At 42.0% G+C, this 17,249-nt stretch overlaps 1 protein-coding gene across 5 annotated transcripts in view; it reads left to right on the top strand.

The window, feature by feature from the left end:
* Positions 1 to 14: 14 nt before the first annotated feature.
* Stim1 (stromal interaction molecule 1) overlaps positions 15 to 17,249 on the top strand; it is a 207,949-nt gene continuing 190,714 nt past the window's right edge. For all 5 annotated transcript variants that reach the window (XM_010603163.3, XM_010603164.3, XM_010603162.3 and 2 more), the window contains exon 1: positions 15 to 570. In XM_010603163.3, the coding sequence (XP_010601465.1) occupies positions 432 to 570 (139 nt within the window). In that variant the 5' untranslated portion in view covers positions 15 to 431. The remainder of the gene's footprint in view (positions 571 to 17,249) is intronic.

The following is a 17,249-nucleotide window of genomic DNA, read 5'->3' as shown; positions in this document are numbered from 1 at the left end:
CCTCCTCCTCCTCCTCCTCCTCGGCTGGGCGAGGTCAGGTGCCCTCCTTCTCTCCTCCCTTCCCTCCCTCCCCCACCTCTGCCCGCGAGAGATCCTGCCCGCCTCCTCCTGCAGGGGTGTAGCCGGCTGGGGAGCTGACAGCGGCCCTGCAGCTACCCTGCCCAAACTCTCCGGAAGCGGCCCGAGTTCAGGCCGCTGCGGCCCGGGAGGACCCGCTGTTGCACCGGAGGGGCTGGCCATCTTCCCGCGCCCAAACTTGGAGTACTTGACCTTTGGCTGCCTGAGGAGGCAAGCCCGCAGGTGGCTGGACAGCTGCGGCGTCCGGAGGGCATCTTGTCTGAGGACCTTCGGCTGCACTCCCGGGTTCCCGGCTTTGCCCCTGGAATCCCAAGGTGCCCACCTCAGGCGCATGTTGACTGAGACCTAGAGTCATGGATGTGTGTGCCCGTCTTGCTCTGTGGCTCCTCTGGGGGCTCCTCCTGCATCAGGGCCAGAGCCTCAGCCACAGTCACAGTGAGAAGGCGACAGGAACCGGCTCCGGGGCTGCTTCGGAGGAGTCCACTGCAGCAGGTAAGGTCTTGCTGGACTGAGCGGGGAGGGGGCTTTTGACTTGGAACTGAGCGTCTTGGAAGTGGGCAAATCAATGTAGGGTTGTACACTTGAGGTTGGTGGAGAATCTACACGTGGTGCTGTCTAGTCCCAGTTCTTTCTGTTCCGGAGTCATGGCTATTATTTCTAGCTCTCCTGAACAACTTTCCTCATCCCTGCGTAGGATGTCTTTTGTTGGGGTACCTTGAACTTTCAGATCATTGAGGTAGGTCCCCATCTGAGAACTTCTCTGGAAGAATGGCTTGCGCAGATAAGTCCATTGCTTTAGGCAGGTTCAGTTCTTGGCAGTAAAAAGGGAGTTGAGGCCACTTGGACTGGGCAGGGAAAATCAGGGCTGGGCTAGCTCTGTTGCCTGATGGCCTGGCGTTCAGGTGTGCCTTTCTATTCCAACCACCGTGAGAACCTTAGTCCCTCCCTTCCCTTAGGTAATTTGCTGTCTCCTAGCTGTGCCTCTTTGAAATATGAAGGCAAGTCTGTAGATGAACTCTTATTTGCCAGCAGGGAGCTAAGCGTCCTCTTCTTGACACTGGCATAATATAATTCCTGGGACCACTTGCTGACTTATTCTGTTTCTTCTGACTGATGAGGATAGGGATTCTATGTTATGTATCTTTTTTTTACTCTGTCCTGGTTTTTGCTATGCAGTTGTGGAGTCTTGTCAGGTAGCAGGGGCCCTAGTGTACTATTGCAGTAAAGGAACACCTTTTTTTACATAAAGCTTAGGAGGAAATCAGTTCTCTTTTCCCACTTTTCTCATTCTGTCATTTTGATCTACCCAAAGCTGTCGTCTGAAGAAGGGGAGAGTTTATAGTTGACTTGTTTTGAAGATAGATAAGCTCAAATGAGAAGATGGATCACTGGGCGCTTACTGACACAAATTGGAAAAGGAAATATAGGTCATGGTGGTTGGGAATCTCATGGATAGATCCAGAGGCTGGCATTAGTAGTAGACCTTTTCTTGGGCAACCCCCTTTCTTCACTGGGCTGAGTGTTATTTCAAATGCCCTAAGAGTTGGTTTCTAAATGAGGCTGATGCTACCTTTTGTACAAGTATGGTAGCCTGGCTTTTGCTTTAAAGATAGGTCTTTCTTAGCTTGGTATAATGACACAGTCTATAATCCTACCATTCTGGGAGGCTGAGGCAGGAATATCTGAGCCCAGCCTTATCAGCTTAGTTGTTTAGCAAGACCCTGTCTCAAAATAAAAAATAAAAAATAGGTTAGAGATGTAGTTTAGTATAAAGCCCCTGGGTTCAATCTCCAGCCCCTGCCAAAGGTCCTTCTTACAAATTAACCCTGATTCTTCATAGGAAAGTTCCCTGGCCCCTGGGGGCTATAAAAAGAATTAACATATATTATGTATATGTACCCACACCTCATACTCAATATAATAATTATGTACTGAAAACAGGTACTAGTAAAAATGAAAAATTAAAAATGATTGTCTTTCAATGGACTGTGAAAGAAAAGTCTGGCTGAACTACAAAGAAGAATTAAGGAGTATCTTTAATGTCCCAGTAACATCCCTGTTTATAATTAATAATGTCTTCCTCCGTTGGCCCCAACTTTAAAATATAAGTGCCTGATGTGAAGTGAGTATTTTTTTTATGTGTTTTGGGGGGGTTAAGACAGGATCTTGCTGTGTAGTTCAGGCTGGCCTCAAACTCACAATGATCCTCCTGTCTCAGTCTCCTGAGTGTGAGGATTACAGGCATGTGCTACCATGCCTGGTGAAATGAATTTTTTTTTTGGTACCAGGGTTGGAACTCCAGTCCTTGCGCTTGCCAGGCAGGCGGCAGAACCACTGAATTAAATCCCTGGCCCTGAAATGAGTATTTTTGAGAGAGAATGTTCTATATTTTAGACGAAAGGTGAAGGGATAAAATTTTGAGTTTTAGGCATTAGCTCGCTCTCAGGTTGTTGTTTTGTTTTTGTGGGGTTTTGTCCCACTGAGGCATTCTAGCCTCTCAGAGGAGGACTGCCTTGTGACTTGAGCTTATGGAGACAGCTATCCACATAATGTATTTCAGAGGCCTGGTTATGACTATACCCCCAGAGTTTCTGCTTTGGCCTTTTCTTCTTTCATATCAGAAATTGTCTTCTGTTGTCATAATAATAGTGGATCTAGGGAGAAAAGTCTCAGAAAGACAGAGGGGGGCGGATCATAGGTAGTATGAGTGACTATGGTTTTTAGGACTGTGAGTGTCCCAGCACTATTGTTCTGTTAGGTTCTCTTCTTAGATTTGTCTGAGACTTTATCTCTAACTCAATGACTTATTTTTGTGAAGGGGTAGCTCGTAGGTAGGGCTCTGTCAGAGTTGGGTGAGAAACTTTGTAACCAGGAACTCTTTCAGCCTTTCCAGCCCCTCTATATCCCTAGAAAATAGGAATTTTTCTTGCTTTTTTTTTTTTTATTATTTTTTGAGCCAGAGTCTTACTATGTAGTTCAGGCTGGCCTTGAATTTGTAGTGATCATCCTGCCTCAGCTTCCTGACTGTGGAGATTTCAGGCGTGTATCATCATACTTGGCTCTGACTTGCTTTTAAAGCTACCACTTTTCTAAGTCAGAGTCAACATATCTAATAAATTTGTGTGTTCTCTATAATTTGTGTGTTATAACCACACAGCTACTTTTCTTATAACGTCTCACAATAACCCTACTAGAATTCAGGGCAGGATAATACATCCTGTTTTTAAAGGTGAATAAACTTGGTCCTGTGTTTGGTCTTATTAGCAGGTCTTTTGATGCTTAAATCCTAGACTTATTCCATTTTTCTCAGGTCCTATCCTGTAAAAGGAGTGCCTGGTGGGCCCAGAGAATGTCGCTCTCCTTCTGGCAATTGAGCAGGCTCTGGTGACTGTAGCTGAGGGTCAAAAAGCTACTTATATCTCTTCTGGAGAGTATATTGAAGGGGCCCAGAAAATTTAATTTAGAGTATATGCACCCGTATGTCTCTTTTAGGCAGTTATCAGATTTGATTTTGAAATTTTAGTTAAAATGCTTATGTCTTTCCCATGCATAAACTACATTGTTAAAATCCTGACCCTGTAATGAAAGCAGGTGTTCTACTAGAAGGTTTTCTTATGGGCAGTGGGGAGCCCACACTCGTTGCTTTGGGCTTTTTAGTACTTGCACACCAGTCATGCTGTCACTTTCTCAGTAAAGGTCTGCCTAGATGTACTGCTCTGGAGCCTGCATTTCTAACTTATTTTTTTGAGACAGGGTCTTGCTATATAGTTCAGGCTATCTTGAAGTCACTATGTAGCCCAGGCTGGCCTCGAACTCCTGGCAGTCCTCTTGCCTCAACCTCCTGAGTGCTGGGACTACAGGCTTGTACCACTATGCCCGGCTGGGCCTGCATTTCTGAAGCTGGGCTGAAACAATACTCCCTTAGTCTATAGGTTCATTGCATCCAGAAACTCAGAAGTGTTTTCTGTAGAGTATGTGTGAATGACCTCATGGCTGTCACTGTTGGAAGTTTTAAGAGTCTCTAATCAGGAACTGTGGTTTGGTTCAGTATCACAAGAATAAGGCCTTGGAGGATAGGCATCAAAACATTGTGTAGAGTGCAGGCTAGCTTCTCAGTCAAGCCTGATGGAGTGGCAAGCCAGAGCCCTGCCTGCCCACCCAGCTAGTTGTTGCTGCCTCCAAGTCTATAAATGGCCTGGCCATCTTGGTAGCTATGCTAATTTTAGCTGAGGGTGGCTCCCCACACTGAGGCCAAGAGCAGGTGGGTGGAGCTTGGCTGAAGCCAATACTCAGGGGTTGGACAAAGGGACACAGGAATTCTGGGCCAGCTAGGAGATCATCTGCTTCCAGGCCTCAGCTTTGACAATCACCTTTAGCTAGGTTAATTGATTCAATAAACAGCAAACAGTTGCAGCTCATGTTCTGTTTATCCAAAAAGTATTTGAGTGACTGCTCTGTGCCAGGTACCATGTATGTTTTCTGTGGGGATTTAAGGATGAACAAAATAGACATTTTCCCTCCTTCACAAAAGTTATAGTCTTGTTAGGAAGTCAGAAAATGAACATGAAAGTAAATATATTATTTTGTGGTAAATGGCCTGGAAGAAAACATAAACAGGATACTCAGGAAAATGAGAAGGGCACAGAGATCTAGTTAAAATTGGAACTCAATGTTTAATAGGGTAGATTAATACAATAAGATTAACAGTAATTTTTAAAAATACTTACTATGTGGCAGGCACTATTATAAACATTTTATTCATTTAATTCTTACAGTCATTAAGGAGAACTAGAGTTTGAACTCAGGCAGTCTGATTCTCCTTACCTCTACCTCAGCCTCTAAGGTATACACTTTCTCAAAACTTTGTGATAAATGCTGTAATAAAGGTATTGTATTCTTGTTACTAAAAGAAAAAAAAATAAAGGTATTGTATATATTTACAAAAAGCTGTAGGAAGTCCAGGGGAACAAGTGACTAACTCTGCCTGGGAGAGCTGGGGGAGGCTTTACATTTTCCCCCATGATTGTTGTCAGAGCTTGGGGAGATGAAAAGTGCCTGCTAATTTGAAAGTTAAGAAGTGGAAACAGCTGTTAGGTTAACACATTGATTTTTACATATAAGGAAACTGATACCCAAAGTTACATTCAATAGAAGTTTCCTGTTAGGTTATTAGCAGAAAATAAGACTAGGATATTTGAATCAGGGAACCTGATCAACAGAACAGACAGTATAGGTGGAAAGAAATCTATATGCGTGGTAGCTAGGCTAAGGTGGCTGGGAGGGCTACCTGGAAAAGGAGTTTGGTAGAGGGAGGAGAATATCAGGAAAGAGTAATCTATCTGACTTTGGGGAGGTTGGAGGAAAGGGGATATTGTGGATGTATGGTTAGCACTGTGAACACATTGGAGCCTCAGTGTTTGGTGGAAGGAAGATAACTAGGTAGAGTTGCTTTTTCGTTAGCCAGTCACCTCACCAGAGTACCTGTAGATAGAAAGACTACTGTCATGTGTGATCTAGTGGTGGTTCTAAAAATTACTATAATTTTGAAGAAGTGACAAATGTAAATAATATTTTGAGATGTCAGTAACAATGTAATGTAGTACAAAAATATTTGTGACATTCCCCGCCCCATACTGGTGATTGAACCCAGTACTACACACACACACACACACACACACACACACACACACACACATAATTTTTTTTTTTTTTTTTTGGTACTGGGGATCAAACTCAGGCCCTTGTGCTTGCGAGGCAGGCTGCACCACTGAGCTAAATCCCTGGCCCTGCTGCACCTATATTAAACAAGTGAGCTATACCCTCAACCACAAAATACCTATGATGTTTTTCCTCAATACTGGAGATTATAGCTAGGGCCTTCACACTTAGCTACATCCCCAGTCCTTTTTAATTTTTAAATTTTGAGATAGGGTCTAACTTGATAAATTATCGAGGTGAGACTTGAATTTAACAAAAAATCACCAATATAGCTAATGGTACAGTATTGTGGTTGGCTGCATAACTTTCAATAAGAGAATATTGAAAATGAAGATTAATATTTCCCCCCCAAATCACAGGCCTCTGAATTGTACTCATGGGCTGCTTAGAGATCTAGGCCTTCATGTTAAGAACACCTTTTAAGCTGGGCTTGGTGACACAGGCCTTTTTTTTTTCCTTTTTATTGAGTTTATTGGTACTTTTAAATAATACAGTAGAGTTATATTCATCATTGGGATTTTTTTTTGAGAAAGGGTCTCACTATGTAGTTGAGACTGATCTGGAACTCACTATGTAGCCCACACTGGTCTCGAACTCCCAGCGATTCTCCTGCCTCAGCCTCCCAAGTGCTGGGATTACAGGAGTGCACCACCATGCCCAGCTTCATCGTTAGGATCTTGTACCTTTACATGACAGATCTTGGTTCTCATTTTTACCCCATACCCCTTCCTTTCCTTCATCCACAGGCCTATATTTATTGATACTGGGGATTGAACTTGGGATCTTGTGCTTGGGAGACAAGCGGTAGAACCACTGAGCTAAATCCCTGGCCCAGGCCCAGCACAGGCCTTTAATCCCAGCACTCAGGAGGCTGAGGCAGGGGGATTGGCTTGAGTTGGAGGCCAACCTGGGCTACATAGTGAGTTCAAGGTGAGTCTGAACTATATAGCAAGACCCTGTATAAAAAAAGTAAACCAGGGCCAGGGATGTAGCTTGGTGGTTCTGCCACCTGGTTTGCAAATGCAAGGATCCCCGGTACCAAAAACAAAAAACCACCACCACCACCAACAACAGCAACAACAAAAAACTAAACCAAAGCAAACCAAAAAACACTTTTTTTTTTTGAAGTTGGGTATGATGCCACACACCTGTTATGCCAACATTTAGGAGGCTGAGGCAGGATGATTGCCATGAGTTCAAGGCTAGCCTGAGGTAACAGTAAATTCAGAGCCAACCTAAATTGCACAGTGAGACCCCGTTTCAAAAGCAAACAAACATATACACAAAACAAAAACAAAAACCAAAAAATACTTTGTTTTTGGCAAGAATGGATTGAGGTCTTTTTAAGGAAGTTGGTTACTTAGGTCTCCACAGGACTTAGGTTCCAGCCCCAAGGGGCCCTTTTCGTTTCTGCTGGGTGGCCTTCTAGATGTATTGCTGAGTGGCTTTGTTTGTATGCTGATGGTATATTTTCCTCCCTGGAAAGTTGTTCTCCAGGAAACCCAGCTGTTATGGCTGTCAGGCTTTTAGGGGGAGAAGAAGATTCCAAACTAGGCCCAGGATAGTTTTATAAAATACGTATTTAAAAAATCATGAAATATTAAGATATGTAACAAAGTATAAGAATAATACATTGAGTATCCATGTGTCCACAACATAGTTGAAGAAATGAAATAATAATAATACAGAGCTTTCTTTATTACCTCAAGGAAACTTTGTATAAATTTTTAGTGTAACACATAGCACATTTATATATTTGCTCTCTCACAAGTATAAGACCTTTGTGGAGGAAGGGAGGAGGGGTTGTACTTTATCTTGGTTTTATTGTGCCCAGCCTAACCTTTGTTAAAGTTTGTTATAAAAGCTGGAGCCAGGGCCTCTTCAAATAGATTCTGTTTTCTGTCTTCTTTTAAGCTTTCTCATGTGCTTTGGTATACATTCCAGGCCTTTCCTCAACCTTTGGAGGTATTAACTACTCACTCACCCATGGCACTTTGTATTATATTAAATTCAAATTTAGGTCTTTTTATCCCATTTCAATCATATTTAATTTCACTTTTGACCCCGCCCCCCCGCCTTGGTGCTAGGGATTGAACTCAGGGCCTTGCACTTTCAAGGCAGGTGAGAAGATGCCACTGAGCTAAATCCCCAGCCCTACTTTTGCCCAATTTAAAGATGAAGTGCTTGTAAATGAGAATTTGTGTTCAAGGTCGTGTGGTTAAAAAAGTGACAGAATCACAATTATAACTCTTGGGAGCTGTGTACTAAGCTCATGCAGTTTTTATCAAAACACATTACCTGTTTCATGTTTAAATACCACATTGTTTCTCTGGTGTGAGAAAGTGAATGTTGAAATAAGAACTGAGGTGTACAATAGATGTTGGGAAATGGGAAGAAAGTGTTCAGATGGGAAGGGGAACAAGGGAGGAAGGAGGGAGAAAGGAAGGAAGGGACAAGAACAAAGTGAAAATAGAAGGCAAAACTGGAAACAAAGCTTTTGTACATAGGAAGAGAAGGGGAGGGGACTTGCAGGAGGGAGAATGGGGTAAAAGAAAAAAATTTTTTTGTACCAGGGATCAGACTCAGGACTTTGTGCCTGAAAGGCAGGCATGGTGCCACTAAGCTAAATCCCCAGACCAAAAGAAAATAAAATATATTAAAAAACACATTACTGTTTGTATATTCCACAGAGAGAGGATGCCTTGCTGATAGGGTACTTGGACCCAGCGCTTCCATTGTTTGGCCACTGCTGTAGTGACAAGATGTTTGAATAGTATAGCTACCAGTTATAAAGCTGTGCTGCTCTGGAAGGTAGTAGAATCTAGCTTTTAAAAGCCATGCTGTTGGAACTTTCTGTGTATGGGTTTGCCTTTCTTACTATACCAGAAGCTCCTAAAAGAGTATGATAGCAGATGTTCAACTTTTTACTCGAGTTCTTAGCACAGATTTTGGCATGTGACATACTTTTTATACTATAGAGTTTGTAGAACTGAATTGAACTGGATTTATTGTCTGATTCTAATGTAGTTTAACCAGGCACCTTTTAGGGCTTGTGTTTAGATGTCCCCCCAAAGCCTCATGTAGTCACAGGTGGGGCTTTTTCAAAGGTGGCTGAATCTAGAGTGTGTCACTGGTTCATGGTGCAATGCTAGGATTAAGGGTACTAGGATTATGGTGAGTGATTACTATATCAGTCCGCTGATTGGTTTGGCACCACCCTAATCCCAGTAGCCTGGATGCAATATAAGGGACAGAAAGAGGCTTGTCTCTTGCTTGCTTGCTTTGCTACCTTCTGTCTACCATGAACTGTTTCTCTTCTGTGATGCCCGTCTGCCATGTGCCACCCTGCCTTGTAGCCAGCCGATTATGGACTGAAATCTGTACAAACTGTAAACTAAATAAACCTTTCCTCTCTTAACCTGTGGGTGTTCGGTATTTTGTCTTAGCAATGAGAAAAGTAACAAAGACAGCACCTGGTTAAAAGTTGAAAATATTTTCCTTGGAAAGAGGTTTAAAAAAATAAGCATCAAGCCGGGCATGGTGGCACATGCCTGTAATCCCAGCACTCAGGAGGCTGAGGCAGGAGGATCGCTGGGAGTTCTAGACCAGCCTGGGCTACATAGTAAGTTCCAAGTCAGTCTCAACTACATAGTGAGACCCTGTCTCAAAAAAAAAAAAAAAAAAAAAAAAAGCATCAGGCACCAGGGATTTAGCTCAGTGTCATCACTGACTGCCTCATAAGCACAACAAGGTCCTGCATTGGATCCCCGGTATCAAAAAAAAAGAAAGCTTCACTTGTTTAGAAAATTCATTCTTCCAGCTTTTTCTTTTTCCTTCCTTCCTCCCATCCATCCTTCTTTTCTTTTCTTTCTTTTTGGGACAGTCTTGTCTTGTCATTCTAGACTGGCTTTGAACTCACTATGTAGCTCAAGCTGGCCTCCCACTCTCTGAGATCCTTTTGTTTTAGCCTCCGAGGGCTGAGATTACAGGCGTTGCCACCATGCTGTCGCGAGCAGGAGTGTGCACTAACTGGAAGTCGAGACAGTAGTAGTTGCCAACTAGATTTTTATATATTTTATATATGTCACACATCAAACATGTTAATTCATATCCGCCAGTTGCCACTCCCCGTACCTGCGCAAGTGTGAGGAGCGCGACTTTGTTTCTCCTTTCCTGGTGATTGCGGTTGTCGATTGGTTGCCTCCTCCTCGATCCATGGGTCCACACTGGGCAGGTGTCCAATGTCTTGATTGAGGTCTCCTCTGAGATCTTGTCTGGCACTTGCCGTCGAGCTGGATCAGTCACCAAATGGGGCAAGCTGGTCTTCTGCGCTCTCTTTTATACCATTCTAACTGGGGGTCTGTGGCACTGGTTCGGGTTTTATCATTTCACACATATTGGGGCTATTTGAGTAGATATTGGGCCTGCACACGCCATAGTGTTTCACACATTGAATTTATTTATTTATTTATTTATTTGAGACAGGGTCTCACTATGTAGTTGAGACTGACCTGGAACTCACTATGTAGCCCAGGCTGGTCTCAAACTCCCAGCGATCCTCCTGCCTCAGCCTCCTGAGTGCTGGGATTACAGGCGTGTGCCACCATGCCCGGCTCACACATTGAATTTAGATAACAGGGTTACACGAGTCATAGGGTGATCTGTTGGGTTAGATATCACTCTTACTCTTGGGGGGATTACATATCAGGTTTCCCACATTGACAGTCTTGGTAGGTTTCACTCTCCACTCTTGGGAACACACTGACATTGTACTCTATTTGGGAGGCATTATGTTCTCTGCATCCTATACATTGACATGTGCTCTCTACACATGCCTTGCTTTTTTTTCTTTTTCTTTAGTTTTAATATTTCTCATTCATTGCTGGTGTTCCATAAATGAAACATTGCTATATTTGTTTAAAACAAAAAACTCATAACTATCTAGATTCAGATCAGTTTGGGGCCAACAGACTCGTTATTCACTTGGAAGAAGTTTTTGTAGGGTTTTATTTTATTTTTTATTTTGAGACAGGATTTTGGTATTTAAGTTCAGGCTTAGCTTGAACTCACTATGTAGCGCAAGCTGGCCTCAAACTCATAGCAGTCTTCCTGCTGCAGCCTCTCAAATGGTAGGTACCACCAAGCCCAGCTTGTAGGATTTGAAGGAGGCCAGATTCTTTATCATTGTAATTGTCTTAGTGAAAGCAGTTAAAAGGTAGCTAGGAAAGACCTGTGCATAGTGGGGAAGAGAAAAGAGTTGAGAAATGAGGGAAGGAGTTGAATAGAAGCTGTGCCATAAAATGGAACAATCAGCTTTGTTTTTAGGAGTCTGAGTTGGCCACAGCCATGAGACACAAATGTCTGGATTTAGGGGAGCTTTACAGTTGCAGTCCCTTTGCTTACTAACTGTGCCCTATTGGAGGGTAACTCACCTCATCTCTCTCAGCCTTTGTTTTTTTATTTGTGGAGAAGGAATAATGTTAAGGAGTATGTTGTGGCGAGGATAAAATAACTTCCAAGAAAGTGCTTATTAGTTAGAAAATGATGTGCAGTTAGGGTAGTTGGAATTTTCTAGGCCACTTGAGCAGACCCTGAGTGTCTGCTTATGGCAGCACATCTTTAAGGTTATTTGCACCTCTGAATGTGCTATACTACCATTGTCTTTCTTCAGGTGTATGTGCTTGGTATGTATAGTCTCTGGGTGTGGCCAAACAAGGCTTTTATTCAAGCCTGCTCTAGGCAATGGGAAAACTGTTAATAGAGTCTGTGTGCTAGTGTTTGACTTTGTTTCTGGGTTGCTCTCCTTTACTTTTTTTGGATATAACCACTTCCCCTTCCCCTAGTCTCACCTGAAGCCTTTAAATAGCTGAGCAGATGGGCCTGGTCCCCATTTGTGTTGGTTATTTATCATTGCATAACAAATGATGCCAAGATTTCGAGGTATAAAATAATAAACATTTATTATCTCTTGGACTCAGGGGTTAGGAATAGGGGTGCACCTTACCTACCTAGATGCCTCTGGTTTCGGGTTTGCTTGCAGACAAGCAGTTGATTTGGGCTGAAGGCTCAAGTGAGGAGAGTATATGTGCTTTCAGGCTAATTTTCATGGTCGTTGGCAGGCTTTGGTCCCTTGCTGCGTGGGCCTCTCTACCAGGACTTGACAATTCACTTCCTTCTCTTAGAACAAGGGATCCAAGGAAGGGCAAGAGTGAGCGTACCAGTGGTTGCTTCAGTTTTGTTATTGTCTAATGTTGGAATTGAGATGCTGTCACATTTTCCATATTGTTTGTTAGAAGCGAGTCAGTAAATCCAGCCAATACTCAAGGTGAGGGGATTACACAAGGTCAAGAACATCAGGAAGTAGGTATTACTGGGGCTCCCTCTCTCTCCCTCTCCCTGTCCTTCTTTTCATCTTCTTTTTTTGAGACAGAGTCTTACTATGTAGTTTAGGCTGGCTTTGACCTCACTGCGTAGCCCAGGCCTGGCCTTGGACTCAGGGTGACCCTCCTGCCTCAGCCTGCCTAGTGCTGTGTTTGGAGGCATGTACCATGTTGCCTGGCTACTGGGGCTGTCTTAGTGGTTGCCTCGATGTCATCCCTAGAGCTCTGCTCTTGGGAAAAGCAGCTCCTAGGTGATATATGTAGTCCTTTAGCTTTTCTTTGAATTTCTTTGCTTAACCTTCTACAGCAGTGATGGTGAACCTTTTAGACTCAGAGCTTTCAGTGATACAAACAGCCTGCTGCTATAGGTTTTCTACCACTGTCCCAGAGTCTTGTGGAGTTTTTTGTACTCCCTTTTGTACCATGCCTCTTGAATTCATTACTTTGATATAGTCTGTTCCTCTGGCTCTTAGGCTTTCCTCAGGGTTGGTTCTAAAGGAGCATTTTTTTTGTAACTGCTGACCATAAGAGTCCTCCTCCTCTTCCTCCTCTTCCTCCTCCTTCTTCTTCTTTTTTTTTTTTTTTTTTTTTGTTCCAGGGATGGAACTCAGGACCTTGCGAGGCAGACATAGTGCCAGTGAGCTAAACCCCCGGCCCTCATTAAAGGAGGATTTTTCCCCCTAGGCTCTAGTCCTGCCCTCAACTCCTTGTTTAATATTTATGATTCTGGAATCCATTGCATAGGAATTGGTAATGGAGGTCTTCCTACCACAACTTGGCTTCTGAAAGCTAGATTCATAGATGATGTTGTACTGGGGCTCATACAGATAAAACATAGCTTTTTAGGCCGTTGGTATTAGGTGCTAGGACTTACCATCCTAACATGACTATAGCTGGAAGGGGATTCAGGAACCGTCTCTCCCAAACTTCTCGTTTTACATGAGAAGTCCAAATTTGCCCAAGGTTTTGTTCAACCAGGGCTAGAATCTGTTTTCTTTTCTTTCTTTTTTTCTTTTTTTTGGAACCAGGGTTCGAACTTGGAACCGTGTGCTTGGGAGGCAGGTGGCAGAACCACTGAGTTAAATCCCTGGCCCTAGAATCTGTTTTCTTTGATTCTCACTCATACGTCTTTTTTTTTTTTTTTTTTTTTATGTATTGGGGATCAAAGCACAGGACCTTGTGCTTGTGAGACATCTCACTCATATGTTGTTTTTACTCTGTTGTGTAGTCTATCTGCCCTAATATAGTCACTTTGCATTATTAGGGGTCTGGGACTTATATAGAGAAGAGCCATAAAGCAATTCACATTATTGTATTATGTTCACAGAAATTGGGCTGGGCAGAATTGGGAGTATACAAAGTGACGTCAAGTGCTACTTCTTGCCAAATCTTTCTATGTGTAGCGGTTGCTTTGCTGACTTAGGGTTCTAGCCCCAGACCACTTTACTCACTTCATTACTTATTACTCTTGTACCCCTCTTTGTATTCTTAGCATAGCCAGGTCTTTTCTTTATCCTGTCTGTAGAACACACCATTATTTATACTGTTTATCTTTTACTTTCTCTTGCTTTTTACTTTTCTCCCAGAATGTTCTCTTCCTCTTTTATTTTTACCTAATTTCTCCATCCTCACTGAGGTCTTCTCTAACTCTAATGCTAGCCACTCTATACCTTCCCTCTCTAATCAGACTATGCTATCACTTACTGTCTGCAGTATTTTTCTTGTACTTCATACCCTGCTTATGTCTCTTATAGCAAAAGATGCTTGATGTAGTATCAGAAGTGCTGGACATTGGCTTGATCTTTGCTGATAGTCTAACTCAAACTGCACTTTCAAGTGGGGCGCAGTGTGCACACTTGTAATCCCAGCACTGGAGACAGGCAGATCGCCATGAGTTTGAGGTCAGCCTGGGCACACAGTGAGTTCAAGGACAGCCTGGACTACATAGTGAGACCCTGTCTTAAGAAAACCAAATACCAGAAACTTAAGCATCCTCCCACCCAAACAAAAAGACTATACTTTTTTTACTTGGAAAACGGATTAAAGGAGAGTTATTGTACAGCTATTCCTCATTTAATGACCTACTTGTTTAACATCTGTTCAGATTTACAACTGAGGTATGCTGTTTGGATGTATGACTTGCTGCTCAGACTTATGACCAGTCTTGTTTTTTTTGGTACAGTTTTGTACACTTGTTTATAGAACTACAATTTTTTTACAGTATACCTTGTTTACATGGTACTATAATTTTTGCTGATTGTACAGTATAGTACTGTAATTTTATGTTCTGTTATACATTACAATACTGCATATAGAGTTATGCAAATAAAGGCAAAATCAAGTTGTAGTTTTCTTTGATCATTTCTTTGCTCTGAATATTTTTTCCATGTGTCAGAGTTATCTTTACTATTAAGATATTAGCAAGAAGCATATTCCCACTAAATTATTAATGTATTTCTACAGGACAACTAGAAGACACTGATTCTTTTTATCAAAATGTAAATCTGAACACTTTGCTCACATCTCTCCCTGTGTGCTTATTTCTGCCCCTCTGCTGCCAGCCTAGTGATGAGTCCTGATACGCACTGCCTACAGGTGTTGTAACAATTTCAAGTCCAAGATGCTCTGAATCTTATAATGTACATACTGTATACAGTTCCTCATTTAGTGGCCAATTCAGTTAACCACCTAGCTGAGGAATGTAGCTCAGTCATTAAATGAGTGAGTTCTATATATGGAAGGGTTGTATAGATTTTTAAAGCCTTTTTATTTGCATGTTTTCCTCTTCCTTCAGAGTGAAAGTCATCTCTGCTTTGTGAACCATAGTACCTATCTTCAGCATCTATTGTTGTGCTGGTCATGTGCAACACTAAATTGACCCTCTGATTAAGTGGAGAAAATGCTGAGTAAATTCACATTGGCTCCTATGAAAAGCTTAAACAAATGTGCTCTGGGATTAGTGGTAGAACTTGCATGGTAGGTTTTCTGAGGAGTTTTGTGGGAATGACTATCCCATCAGACTTTCTATTTCATCCTTATTTGTTAGGCACGTACAGAAGCTGTGCTAAGTGACAGTTGCCAGTCACACTGTGGAATGATTTGGCCATTGACTGTGGCTGCAGTTTTTTGTTTGCCACAGCAATGGCTACTTTGAGCAGGTGGACGCAGTAGAAATGGAGTAAGGCAGCTCTTGAAGAGGATATGGGACCTGTGGGCAGGGGTTTCTTGGGTTCTGCTGCTTCCTGTCATGTCCCACATGAGGTTTATTTCAGGTCAGATTCAAGGAAGCCAAATGAACAGAATGAACTTTTAACACTTTTCTTATCCTGGCTTGTGGGATGGAGGAGGAAACCTTTTATGGTTCCCGCTGCTGACTTGATGTGTAGCAGGGAGGTAGGATAGTCCTGTGATACTTGTTGGCTTTTAAAATATTATCTGTAATGCTAAGAACTCCCTGGGCCTCTGAGAACTCCAGCCTGCACAGACATCCCACCTGCTTTCCTTCAAGGCATTAGGGAGGGGCTGCTCTGGAGATTTGATGGAGGAGTCAAAACAGTAAAAGGAGTCAATTGTGCTGTCAACATGGCCCAACTTTCCCTCTCCTCTGTTAGCCATATTTATAGAGCTCTTGGCTGCCTTGTATTGAGCCCTGGCATAGGTAATGACCAGCTATCTCACTGGCAGGCAGGCAGGTTTCCAAATCTTATGTGCTACTAGTTTTGAAAGTGTGATTCAGTAGCTCTGCTCCTGTTTGGCCTCTCTGGATTATCTTTGGCCTCTCAGGAAGCTCTCAGAACTCTCATCACTACAGTGTACATTAAAACAAATGCGTCTAGGCTTGCCAAGTTCCCTGAGCCAGCTTCTGAAATCTAGTGGCCAAGGAAGATGGATTCCTGTCAGGTACAATATATACACACAGGTTAGAAAGCAGAATGTGCCAGTGTGTGTGTGTGTGCCCCTATGTTGCTGAGTGGTTAAATTTGTGGAAGTCTTGTTTTAAGAAATTTTTGCCGACAAGGGCAAAGGTCACTCAAATTTACACTTTATATCTTTAAAGAGAGAAATATATAATTAAGACAACTAAAATAACTTCAGTGATAAGAATAACAATGATAACTACTATTCATTGAGCAATGGGGTAAATGTTTTACAACTGTATAACCCTTATAGGTGGATATTGTTCTCTAGGAAACTGTGGCTCTAAGGACCTAAGGTAATTTCCCTGAGATAATGAGCAATGATTTGAATTGACTTTAATTTGATCCAAAGACCAAAACTGTTTCTGTATTTGTTTAATAAAATGGAAAAGGAAAGAAACAGATATCTGAATTAAGGTAGAAATGTGCATTTTTATTAGAAATTATAAAACTGTTAGTGACATTAGTTTATTCTATCATCCAAGTGGGCTGGAAAAAACTAGGATTAAGAGTTGGGAAATTTGGAGAAAGAAAAAAATGCTAGATTTTACTTATGAATTCTGAGTAGGTTGTATCACACTGGTGAAGTGTCAAATTCTAAATTTGCATATATTCAGTGTGTATCTTCCACAAATAACACTCAGGTTTAGCTGTTCTGGATGTAAGCCTTGGGATAGGGGTTGTATCTATGTAGTGTTCTTTACCTCTTCATTCAGTATTTGACATGTTTGGTATATGTTATATGACAATCCCTGTCTAATAGAAGGCTTCAATATGAGAGTTAAGATGTATATCTATCTTTTATATCATTATATTTAGGAATCCTTTTTCTTTTGGTATCGGGGATCAAACTCAGGACCTTGTGCTTGTGAGATAGGCCGTGGCATCACTGAGCTAAATCCCTGGCTCAAGGACTCCTTTTTTATTGAGCACTTGTTCTATATCAATACTGGGTTAGGTACTTATATATATATGATCTTACTTTTTAAAAAGTTGTTGTTCTCTTATTATTGACCTGGATGATTTATAATTAAGTAGAATAACATTCATAGTTCATTTTGACTGAAAACTTTGAAAACACAGAAACCTTAGTGTCATTACCACTGCCAAGAAGAAAATCAAGGTCATAACAGGTTTTTCCTAGAAATTAATGTAG

The sequence above is a fragment of the Fukomys damarensis genome, unplaced genomic scaffold (genome assembly GCF_012274545.1).
Source record: "Fukomys damarensis isolate Sample0158 unplaced genomic scaffold, DMR_v1.0_HiC HiC_scaffold_16, whole genome shotgun sequence".
Classification (NCBI taxonomy): Eukaryota; Metazoa; Chordata; class Mammalia; order Rodentia; family Bathyergidae; genus Fukomys; species Fukomys damarensis.
The sequence above is the reverse complement of the archived record's forward strand: the minus strand, read 5'-3'. Positions and strand labels throughout refer to the sequence as shown.